We start from the raw sequence: 11,903 nt of genomic DNA, 5'->3' as shown, positions 1-11,903 counted from the left end.
TGAATTTTTTGTTTTTTTTTTAATGTATTGGCTCTTTCGAATATTTTCTTTAGGCTCAGAAATATTTGCACAGATCGTTGCTGGTTGTAATCCATTCATATTTCGAGAATTTACCTGAAACTGCAGGGGTGTTCGTATCACTTATATGCGGATGATCTGCAGCATGACAAGGGTGATCCCTCAAATCATTCATTAGCCTTTGAAATTCTGAATTTAAATCTGTTCAGATCACAAACTCTGGTAATTAACAATATATCCTCCACCATACCTTGCTATCCCAACTCTTTCACGGTAAAATCATTCTAAATCCAGATCAGGTGAAAAATTTAGGATTGTTTTTAATAAAACATTGTGACTTGGTCTGATCATGCTACCTCAATTTGCCATAAAATTATTCCCCGTACATTCTTTGATGCTACCAGGACATCAAGTCCTATGACACACTCCTGGACCGGAAGTTAGCTTTTCTTTCTGGCGGATAAGGCGCATAAGGGGAATATTTGCGCTCTAGGTCCTCGTGATCACTTTACTCCGCATAGGGATTTATCATCCTTGCTTGCTATCCTTCCTTCAGATACGTTCCCTAGGTTTCTTACTTCGCCTGATATCTACGAGATCCCCGGAATACCTAGCTTCCCTCTTGGTGAGGGAGGGTTCGGCGAGGGTTCTGAGCTGAGGTTTATTGTCCGAAAAAGGAACGTTATTTTTAGAGGAAATTCCTTCTGGAAGCAGGTGGAATCGAGTTAAAAATGTAGATCCCGTGCACAAAGAGAGTTCGCTGGAAACTGGCACCCCGCGATCTCGGCACCATGAAACACCGACACAGACGCCCCACAACTTAGGAGACAGAAGCGGTAGGACGGAGTCGAGGTCAGAGAAAGGCGTAAGATAAAGAGCATAGCTCTAAATTCAAGATACTGAGGCAGGTCACACCCCACAATAGACCGAGATACAGGGGAGACATGGTCACCCCGCTTCAGATTGTAAATAAACCGAAGATAAACCGAAATAAATTGAATTGAACTGATAAAAATCCTGAGGTTACATACCTATCCTTTGCTAGGAGACAAAGTATAAGTCCACAAACGAACACTAACACTTCCCTAAAGTTTCCTTTTTTTGTGGCAATAAAAGGAGTTTCTGTTTCTTTCCCTTTCCGATTTAGGTCTGTAACATGATCAAGACAAGTTTTAGCAAGGAAACTTGGAGCAGAGAGGAGTGGAATTTTCATCAATAGATTATCAGTAGAGGATCTATTTCTGCAAAAGTGCACAACACCACCATTCCTTCACAAACAATGTTATGAATCTTGCAATAACAATTGAATTATTCTTCCTCGTCGATACCTCTAACTTCAAGCTCCCGAAATAGATACCTCAGGACTTAGGGAATCCACAAAATACCCAAATCTGATTAAAAGAAAGTCCTTTGCACAGGACAAATTTAACACACGTCCACTCTCTATGAAACCACAATTGCGAATGTCGAAATATTGAACAGAAACAGAAGCTACGTAGATGGTCTCCTCACACTGGAGAAATATGTTCATATTGAAGCGAATGTCTACGCTTATGTGTAGGAGAAACTGTCAAATATGGACATAAATCTCTCTATAGTGTGTAGTAGAGACGATATACAGTAGACTCTCTCTTAATTGGGCATTTGGGGCAAAATGTCTTCCGGTTTATCGATAGATTTGGGCGTCACAGCCTTTGTAAATTCCACAAAAAAGGCTGAATTATAAAGAATCATGATAAAATAGGAAGAACTACAGCGAATTTGAGCGAATTAGCTTCATAATTAACACTTGGAAGGACCCTAGTGGCAGCCGCTGCCAATTTAATTTTCAATTTTATTCTTTATAGTGAAGAATATATTATTTCGCATGGAGACCCGATTGAATGCGTGCAGAATTTATCTGGCTATTTTTTCGTTATAAAATTTTTAATAAAAATTAAATATTAATGTAAATATATTGCAAAAACAAAAAACTGCACTCGGAAGGACCAAGTGGCAGTAGCTGCCATATGCATTTTATATGGCAGTTTGACGTTCTGCAGATGTAATTTTCTTGATTGTTAGTGTATAAAAGCCTTAAAAGAACAAATTGAAAGTGTTTTTGCAAATTATTGAGAAGAATTATGGGAAATATTGAATTGGGAAATATGTATGAAATATGAATAATTATGGGAATTATTCAATTTTTCTCTTATTTACCAAAGCTCAAAATCCATTTTGTTAAGCGAAGTTAATAGAAAATACTTAATAGTATTAACTATTGTTCATATGTAGAATTTTTGCTTTGAAAAATAAGAGAAAAATTGAAATATTCAAAGGCTGCCGCATTCAAAGGCAGACCACTTTCCCTGACGCCATGATTCTGATAAAAATGAAAACATCGAATGGTTAAAAATCTTTAGATACAGTACCCAAGGAGGTGAAATTTCTGATTCAGACACCAGAAAAGAACTGACTGAGGCTCCGAATGTTAAAATATATGTAAAAATATTAAAATATTATGTAAAATCCGATAAGTGGCAGCGGCTGCCACTTGGTCCTTCCGTGACACTTTTAGTTAGGGTTCTTCGAAGTGTTAAGCGTGAAAATTGTCAACAAAATTTGACGCCCGATTGAAAAAGAGCCGATTGAGTGGGAGTCTACTGTACACGATTTAAGGGGAAGTGGGGCTACTTTAAAATTGTTTTTTCTCCTATTTTTAAACGAATCTTCCTTTTTTTTGTTTGCAATCTTTAAGATAAAACGAAGGAAAAAATCCGTTCATTAGTTGTAATATTTTGTAAAATTTAATGTTTATAGATTGGGTTGAAACTCTTAAAAACTATTTCTCGCAACTCCCTTAACAGAAATATACTTTTGACGTTATTCGCGTGTCTCCGATATCCGGATGAGTTGTCAAATGCACGAGAAAAAAGCCAAAAAATCATGCTTCTCGCATGCTTTTATCCATCTGTTATTTTCAGTTCTAAACATTTATGAAACCCAAATAACGGAGAGCTAAATGTGCATTTTTTAAACATGAGAAGTTCACAAATCCATCGCTGGGGATATACAAATAAAATCAAAATTAAACTTTACACTTATTAAACAAAAATTGAGCTTATGAGAATCTTAGCTATAAACTTAACCCCTTCTGACAACTGGATAAGCTATAAAAGGTATAAAAGAGATAAAATGTGGTAAAGTTCAAAAATTAATGGTCCATCGTCCTGTATCTCCTTCTAATTATATCTAAATTTTTTCTTATATTTGAACGTTTTGACAACTCGTCTGACACAGGATAAGGGGGGGGGGTCAGAGTTAAGACTTTATTTAATACTCAGCTTTAGGCGATATTTTAGACCTTATCGGTAAGATCTGAATGGTAGGGCCTATGTAATGATTGGATTTTGCCACGAGTATCAATGACGTGCGAATGAATCTCTCTTCTCCTCTTGATTGTACTTCTAAATATTATCCAAACAGTAGGAGCTACAATGATAGTAATAAACGTTTTCATAAGACAGTTCAAAAATCAACCACCGGAGGTCATTTCCTCTTACAGTAGATTCTCGCTAATTCGGCTCTTTTAAGATCGTGCTACTTTTTAATTCGGACGGCAGTTAAATTCGAAAAAAGTTTGTTGATTAATTCAAGTTTGATTATGTTTATCGAATGAAGCAAATATGCTAAAATTTGTCATGGTTTATCTTAGTTATGATGTAATTTTGCATTATGAAGCGGTGTTCATGAAATATTTAATAAATATGAGTATGTAAACGAAATGTGTGCATGCAGTTGAACAAAAAATCGTCGTATTTCAAACAGTTTGACGCCTGAATTTGAGAGAGGTCTACTGTATTTCCCGAAGCAAAAATTTCAGTCTATAAACTAGAATTAATACTATTAACATTAACTGTTTTCTATTTACTGCGATTAATAAAATAGAATTTTTACTTTGGCAAATAAGAGAAAAAGCAAATATTTAAAGGCTGCTACATTCAAAGGCAGACAACTTTCCCCTATATGAAAAATCTTACAAAATACTATACCGTTCTATCCTATATCCGGATTACTTCGATATCCGGATGACAGCTGCCAAATACCAGACGGTATATGAATTATTTTTTTTTACTAAGCATGAAGTTTCTCCAGCGTGAATTAAAGTAAAAAAAACTGAATGTAATTTTCTATCCTAATGATCCGGATATCAAAGAATATGCTGTGTACAACTTTCTAGGACATTTGAACGTCATAGGACCAGTATTAGAGGCGCCTGAATCTTGATTCTCGGTTAGCAGATTTTGATGATTATTTGGCATAATTGCAGCGGACATTCATACCTAGGGGGAGGTGGGGCTACAGTAATATACGATTTTTTCACGTATTTCTAAAAGAAACTGGACTTTCACATAGTTGTCATTTAGTTCTACAAAACAAATATAGAACTAAATTAAATAATTTTAAGGACCAATTTCCTTTAGAAATGTAATAAAATCGTATAACAATGTAGCCCCACATCCCCCTACTGGTAAAAATAAAAGGATCAAATTCATCCTTTTGCAAAGGATGGATCAAATTAACATGTTCTATTATGATAAATGTGCATTCAGAGTTCGAAATTTTAAAGATTCTTGAAACTTGATCCATCCTTTGCAAAAGGATCAAATTTGGATCAATTTGATCCTTTTATTTTACAAAAGCAAAAACTCAAGTCATAAGAATTAGGAAATTATAAAGAACGTTTTAGCAGTCATTTCATCCGAACAACACTTTTCTGCCAGTCCATTTAAAGATCTAATATTTTGCTTTCACACTTTAAGAATGTTTCCCTCTAAATTCTAAATGAATAGTCAGAAAAAATAATTTTTTCTGTCTCTTCCTTCTCAAATGATTAAATGCGAAAATTATAATTCATGCAATAACATCCTTCAACTTCAGCTCCAAAATAAATTTGCAGGCGATCCGAATATACAATAAGAATCTCACCTACAATAAGCTGATCTGGCTTATCACTCACTGGTTTTATTTTTATCAAATTGTCCCAGGAATATTCTCTACGCCTATATCAACTCTTTCTGGACCGTAATATATGGAGCAAGTCAATTTCCTAATTTTTAGATCAAAAACATCTTAGTAGGGATTAATTAGGAATATCCTAAATTTGGACATCCTTAAAATTGCATTTTTATCGACTTTAATCCCAAAAAGAACTAGAATACCTAAATTTTCCTTTGGGTACTCAGAGCACTAAAATATGAAACTAAGATATGAGAGTCCGCTTTTCCTCTCTGCTGATTCCGTTATCAGTTCCTTTTGATTAAAAAATTGCAAATGTATACGTAAAAGATGTGACAAGAGTGGGTGTCGTCCTGCAAGTCGGCGGTTCCATGGTGTAATGGTTAGCACTCTGGACTCTGAATCCAGCGATCCGAGTTCAACTCTCGGTGGAACCTTGTCTTTTGCTCTTGCGCAACATTTTCCTTAATACAGCACCGCCGAATAAATTTAAAAGGTAAAAATTTTCATCGCCAAAGTTGAATAAAAGACGAAAAGTACGAAGAAATTAGTTCACAATAAATATTAGATAACTTTATTCTTATGAGACTAAATTTTAATTGATGTTTAACACCAAAAGGGCTTTTCTTTTACATCAAGGGGTTAAAATAAGGATTTTTTGGCCTGTTTTATTCGAATGACTCCTGCATAAATTATCCTAAAACTTACGCAATATTAGACACGAAAAATTGTCCACTTTACAACAAAATGTTCAGTTTACTGGTCAAATTCACATTCTCAAAATTCAGGAGAAGATTTCTCCTGGAAAAAATTCGTTCAAAATCACTCTTACCTGGAGTTAACTGAACGACTCTCTCTCTGGCCTCACGGATTCAGGAGGATGACTTTAGTCACTATCATAGTCATTTCCTTTGCCACCGGCTGAATTCAGAGGTCTCCTGCTGTCATCATCTGATCCGTAGATGACATCCTCGTCAGAATCATTGATCATGGAGAAGGCTGGATTGTCCTTCGTGATGGCAGGTTCTGAAATTAAAGTATTTTGAGGTATTCTACTGATAAATATTCCTGTATCAAATTTACCATGAACAGGACGATCATGAGGCGAATAAACATAAGCCATTGTAAAGAGGTAGAAGTTGAGGAGTCCATAGAAGCACATAAATTGTGCTGAACTCTTGTAAGTTGTCTTCAAGGTGGCCATAAAATTATCCTGCAGGATACCAAATCCAAAACGATACATAGTTACAGTTAACGAAATACTAACGACAAAGAGCATCAGGAGAGTTAGAAATTTCAAACGCATATCGAAGTACGGCATTGAACGTAATTCACTGTAAGCCCTGAGTATCAAGAGGCCCAAGTACAGAATGTAGACACCTCCTGCCAGATAGAAGAAGATCTTGAAGGAAGAGTAATTGCCCGTATCGACAAAGTGACTGTATGTTGGATCCCTCAATTCATTGCATTTCTCCCAAGTGGCCAGGACAATGGCACAGAGCCAAATGGGCGCCACAACGATCAACTTGGGCACGTAGAATGTCAGGATACGACGCTCATTCTGCCTCAGACTGTGATACATGCACAGCCAGAACATAAGTAGAGCACAGAGGAAAGTAGCCTGAAAGACAGCATCTACCATTCCCGGAAGCCAAGAGTTCATCAGAAAGATGAGCGGAAAGAGAGGATCTGAAAAACATTATTAATGCTTCAGCAAAGAAATTCACTTTCCTGAGCCAAAAAAAAAATACTAACTATCGTAAAGAAGAAGAAGAGGAAGCAGTACGGAAATCCATTTCTGCTCAATTGACCATTGATTTGCTGAATACTTTCTCAGGGTATGGGCGTACCAGCACTGAAAATTTTACATAAAGTTTGCATTTGAATACCGACAACGTTATTCATTGAATCCTTGGAAAAAAATAAAAATAAATAAATAAAAATTATAATAAAATTTCAAAGTGCTTGAATTCAAAGAAGTGGGTTCGAAGATTTTTCTAAATTTAAATAAAATTACTGCTAAATAAAAATCTAACTGACACAACAGCGTCTCTTACTGTAGTTCTTCGAAATTATAATGTTACGAAAAGTTGGATGTAATTCTAAAGTTTTTTGAAATAGCCCAAATTTATCCTAATGTGTTGATACATATAGAATTACATCAAGATTCTCTCAAAAAACCCCAAAAAATTATAATTTTGGCGTAGAACTCCAAAGACATTTGAAATTTGAACGGTCTTCGGACTAGAGGTTTAGCCTCGGGTTTAGCCGCGATTCCAAATATCTCAAAATCTTAAATAAATAAGCAATTTTATTTGTTTTTTTTTTAGCATTTAGTGGATCATCTTCCTTAATATCAAATCTTAAGTCAAAATTTTCCGAAAATTCTTAATGTTAAGCCATATGGGATATGGCTAAAGCGGTCTTCAGACTTAAGGTTTAGCCCCGATCCCGAGGGTCTCAAAATCTTAAATAGAAAGCCATTTTATCGCTTTTTGAGAACCTAATAATTCTTTCATCTTTAATAATCCAATGCTAAGTTAAATTTTGCCAAATAATTGTGATTGATAAGAAATTATACCAGTTAAGTCATATGGCTAAGCCTTGTGTCTGAAACTCGTATTAGAAACGAAAAAGGATGGTTTTCTTTGGTGAATTAATGTCCTCTACATTGAAGAGAGACAAAAAATTTGTGTTATTCTAATTTTATAATTACATATATTTCAATGAAAAAAAAATGATGCGGAAGTCAACTTATAGTGGGGTCCCTCGAAAGTTTCAAATGTCTATCTCTAACTGTTTGACCGATAACGGTAGTAACATACGGACAGATGGCTGGACAAACAGCGTCACATCATTATTAGTCAGAATTCGTCTGGAACGCAGACATTCAGAAAGGAGGGTGGAAAAATTGAAAGATTATACTACTCTCTCTTTGGAATTCAATCAATAAAATATCCTGGTTTTGTTCTGCATTTTGTACTGTTTTGTACATTGTTTTCCAATATTGTACTGTCAAATAGTGAGCTGAATAGGCAGTATATAAAATCCACTTTTTATCAATTTGTCACCGATTTGGAGTTTAAATGGTAGAAGATATTGACTTCCGTTATTTTGTGACTCCTTATCAAAAAAGAAAAACATCACTGGACGTTTTGTTTTCTTTTTATCTTTATCCGTTGCTACCCCTCCAGAATCATGCATTTTTTTATACTTCACCAAATTGACCCTTTGCGATTTCGCCTACATTACCGGAAAAATCGCCATCTTGAATTATGCAAGGTTAAAGTTAAATCCCTCTGGAGGGCCAATTTTTTAATCGATTTGGTCAAATTTAGACTTATTTCAAAGGTCTTCAAATTCAAAATCCAAATCCGACTGCATCGGCCTCAATCGGTAATGTATCGGGAAAGTACCCGTAATTTACTCAGTTTTGAAAATATCGTTCTTTGTAGCCTTTTAGGCTTTTTATCGATCTGATCTGGATACATTTTTCGACTTGTCACCGTCCTAGAGCTTAAACAGTAAGAGATATCAACTTCCAGTCTTCGGTGACGCCCAATAAAAAATGATATCTCTAGTCGTTTTCTTATTTTTTCTCCCCACCCCTCGCCAGCCCCACCAAAACCATGTTTTTGGTTTATTTCGACAACGGATCCTATGATTTCATTTATTTTTGGATATGTTTAGGAGGTCGTCCAGGTGAACATTTCGCCCCATTATACCTATGACCTAAAAAATCGCCATTTTGAGTTTTTGAAAGAAAAAGTTTTCATTACTTCGGAGGGTTAATTTTTCAACCGATTTGGTTAAATTTGGATTTTTTGGAAAGGTCTTGAAATTTCCAACCCGATTGTTTTAACTAACAATATTTAAAAATTCTACTCACAGTATTTTACTAGGTCTACATAATTGGTATTATTTTTTATTCAATTTTTTTTTTTTAAGAATCTATTTTCTGAACATTTTTCGAATCTTCAAATATCAAGGAAGATTCAATCCTATTGTTCAATAGTTTAGGTCGTTTAGGTCTCCTTAATAAAAAATTAATGTGAGAAAGAATGTTTGCGATCCAAAGCACCTAGTAATGAGAATATAAAATTTTTGCATGGTTCCGAGAAAATCACAAAAAACCTAAGGGCAGAATCATATTGACAATAAAATACTCGCCGTAGCCTTACCGTATTTCGTTAATTTACGCATTTCCATTACAATTCTTACGCAAATTTTCCATTACCGTAATACCTTATCTCATACTCGGTGGCGCTAGGTGAAAATATAAGAAAATTAAAGAAATAAAACGAAAATGCGATAAACGATGAGCAAAAAATAACTGTAAGAGAAATTAATCGTAGTTTTTTTGCTTACCGTTTATCGCATTTTCGTTTTATTTCTTCAATTTTTTATTATTATTTTCTCCTAGTGCCACCGAGTATGAGATAAGGTAATACGGTAATCGAGAATTTGCGTAAGAATTGCAGTAAAAATCGTAAATTAACGAAATACGGTGAGCATTTTACTGTCAATGTGATTCTGCCCTAATTCTTTTTTTTTTGGATTACAAAGGTCTCATATACTATATAAATATCGTGCTAGACAGATCTACGGTTTAAGTCGGGAGACGGCTTAATGAAATTATGAGCGAAATAATGGATAAGATAACGTTTCCATCGGTTTCCCACTAAGCCGTCTCTCGGCTTAAGTTGTAAGTCTATCTGGGACATAATTCTCTTCATAAAGACCTATAGAAAAAATATTAAACATGATTTCAAAGACCTAATAAAAATGTTTAAAAGCACTTGAAAATTTTGTCGAATTTGGACGATTGGGACAGACTCGGTTATGATTAAAAAAAATTGATTCTCAGGAAGAAACGCTTTAAAAAGGACTTTTAGATTTATTCAGATGCTTGCAAAAATATTCTTGGACTTGGATGTACTTCTGTTTTATAATTTTCCCCAAGAACCATGATTCTAAAAAGATAAAAAAAAGCTGCTTTTTGAATACGCAGAGTCCCGAAAAAAACAAAGGAGTTAAGTCGAACTAGACCGGAGAAAAATATTTTGTAAGATTTTTCGTAAATGTTTGTAAATTCCTACTGGAGACTTACAAAACGCTCGTAGTCCACAAAAAAGTTTGTAAAAATTTGTACTTTTTTCACAAATATTTTTCGTAACATGATCACTTGACGAGCATTTTTTTGTTCTTTTACAAACATTTGTTCATACATTTTTGTCTGGCCAAACTTTACAAACAAATGACGAACTTTTACGAACATTTTTGTAGGTTTACGAACATTTACGAAAAAAATGTTTGTAAAAGAACAAAAAATGCTCGTCAATTGCTCATGTTACGAACAATGTTTGTGAAAAAGGAACAAACATTTACAAACTTTATTTAATTTACGAGCATTTCACAAGTCCCCAAATTTCACAAACATTTACAAACAATTTTACGAAATATTTTTCTGTAGGAAAAATATTTTAACCTAATCAAAAATATTTTATAGGTTTTCCTTAAAAAAACTGCATTTTTGAGAATCATATTCAAAATAGAAAAAATACGTTTTTAAAAAAATAAGCTTACCGTAACGATGAAGGTGAAAAGCAGGAAGATGAATCTGAACCAAATCTCAATCTGAGTGAATGCTGGATTGTACGTTTTGAACTGAAATCGAAAGAAAAAGGAAATGCAATAAAATAAAGAGAGCAGTAATTTCAAAATTATCTAAAAACTTACAAAAAACTTAATTTGTTTAATGTTGTACCTCCGATGAACTGACTCCAAGCCCGAGAATCTGATGGTAACGATGTAGTGAGCGTAGTCCAAAAAGCCCAAATGGAGAACTGTGAACTCTTCGCAAGTGTTGCGTTCGCAAACCAAATGTCTCGTCCTTGAGAATTTTGCATAATTTAAGGAAGGGTTTTGTGGTACTTGGGGAGTTTTTCTCACCTGTTTTTCACGCTCTCGCCGTAGAGAATGGGCACAGGTTTGTGATCTGCTGTGAGTCCGTCGATGGAGAGGCTGACTTGGAAGCTTTTGTCGTAAGCTTCGTCGTCTCTGTTGTCCGTGAAGATTTGTGCAATGAGCCACAATTGTTGGGCGTACATTGTCATGAGGGGACTTCGCATGCTAAAAGGTCCAGTGGCCATGATGAGCTTATTCTCCATGGCTGAAGCATTGGGAAGGATGGAAGTGGCTGTGATTTCGGTGGTTGTTGTTATTGGTGGTCCTGCCAATCCAATAAAAATGCCCAATCCGAAGCAGGCAAAGAAAGCCATAAAGACCATCACAAACTCTCGCTTGTTCATGGAATAGAGGCGCATGTGGACAGATCTTTCGCAGCGATCATGATGATATGCCGGTGCGATATATTCATTGAACTCACTGAAGAGATCACTGAATTGTGCCAGGGACAGAGTGTTCCGGACACGCTGAAAAAATCCACCAGATGGAAGGTGGTAGGAATAGCCCAAGCCCATTGAGTCCATTGCTGTTCAGTTGGAAAAAGCAATTTCTACGGAAATTATTCTACTGTTGAAGTTTTACAGGGAAGTATCCATGCTAATTCGCAACTTTTCCAGTCTTTTGCGTCTTCTTTCCACCACCAATTTCCTGGAAAGCAACACAATCAATCGCAACACTGGAAAAACATCCACCAACTTTTCTCAAACTCAAATCCTTCAATCCAATCCCAGCAACATCCCAACAAATCACAAAATTCAATTTTCCAAAAATCCCACTTACCACTTTTGCAGAGAAAATTTGGAATGAATTTCTGAAAATCCAAGAGTTTTCTAACCTTTCGCCTCCATCAGCTGTATCGCATGAAGCGTTATCGATTTTCCGACTTTTCCGAGCAATCGCTATTTGTCCCTGTCTTGCGC

The 11,903-nt window shown here is 35.3% G+C and overlaps 1 protein-coding gene and 1 non-coding gene across 3 annotated transcripts; one reads left to right on the top strand and one right to left on the bottom strand.

The window, feature by feature from the left end:
- Window positions 1–5,381: 5,381 nt before the first annotated feature.
- Window positions 5,382–5,453, top strand: Trnaq-cug (transfer RNA glutamine (anticodon CUG)). The gene has a single exon. It is a non-coding gene; the product is annotated as a tRNA-Gln (tRNA).
- A 114-nt stretch (window positions 5,454–5,567) lies between these two features.
- LOC129809960 (transmembrane protein 181) lies at window positions 5,568–11,901 on the bottom strand. Of its 2 annotated transcripts, XM_055860141.1 has the most exons (7): window positions 11,764–11,898; window positions 10,969–11,631; window positions 10,756–10,909; window positions 10,603–10,683; window positions 6,772–6,871; window positions 6,100–6,705; window positions 5,568–6,042 (listed from the first exon to the last, which is right to left on the bottom strand). In XM_055860141.1, exons 2-7 carry the CDS (start codon window positions 11,505–11,507, stop codon window positions 5,903–5,905), a joined length of 1,620 nt encoding a protein of 539 aa, XP_055716116.1. In that variant the 5' UTR covers window positions 11,508–11,631; window positions 11,764–11,898; the 3' UTR covers window positions 5,568–5,902. The 2 variants fall into 2 exon arrangements, with proteins under 2 accessions (XP_055716116.1, XP_055716115.1); XM_055860140.1 differs by having other exon boundaries at window positions 5,568–6,705; window positions 11,764–11,901.
- Window positions 11,902–11,903: the final 2 nt, after the last annotated feature.

This window comes from Phlebotomus papatasi, chromosome 1 (assembly GCF_024763615.1).
Source record: "Phlebotomus papatasi isolate M1 chromosome 1, Ppap_2.1, whole genome shotgun sequence".
NCBI lineage: Eukaryota > Metazoa > Arthropoda > Insecta > Diptera > Psychodidae > Phlebotomus > Phlebotomus papatasi.
This window is presented reverse-complemented; position numbering and strand designations above follow the sequence as displayed.

Bases quoted from the DNA above. Each gene is read 5' to 3' on its own strand.
- LOC129809960 (XM_055860140.1), bottom strand. From the start codon at position 11,507: ATGGACTCAATGGGCTTGGGCTATTCCTACCACCTTCCATCTGGTGGA. The intron at 10,910-10,968 runs GTGAGAAAAACT...AAAATTCTCAAG, and splicing joins GGCGAGAGCGTGAAAAACAG to GACGAGACATTTGGTTTGCG. The intron at 6,706-6,771 runs GTTAGTATTTTT...AATGTTTTTCAG, and splicing joins TCTTCTTCTTCTTTACGATA to ATCCTCTCTTTCCGCTCATC.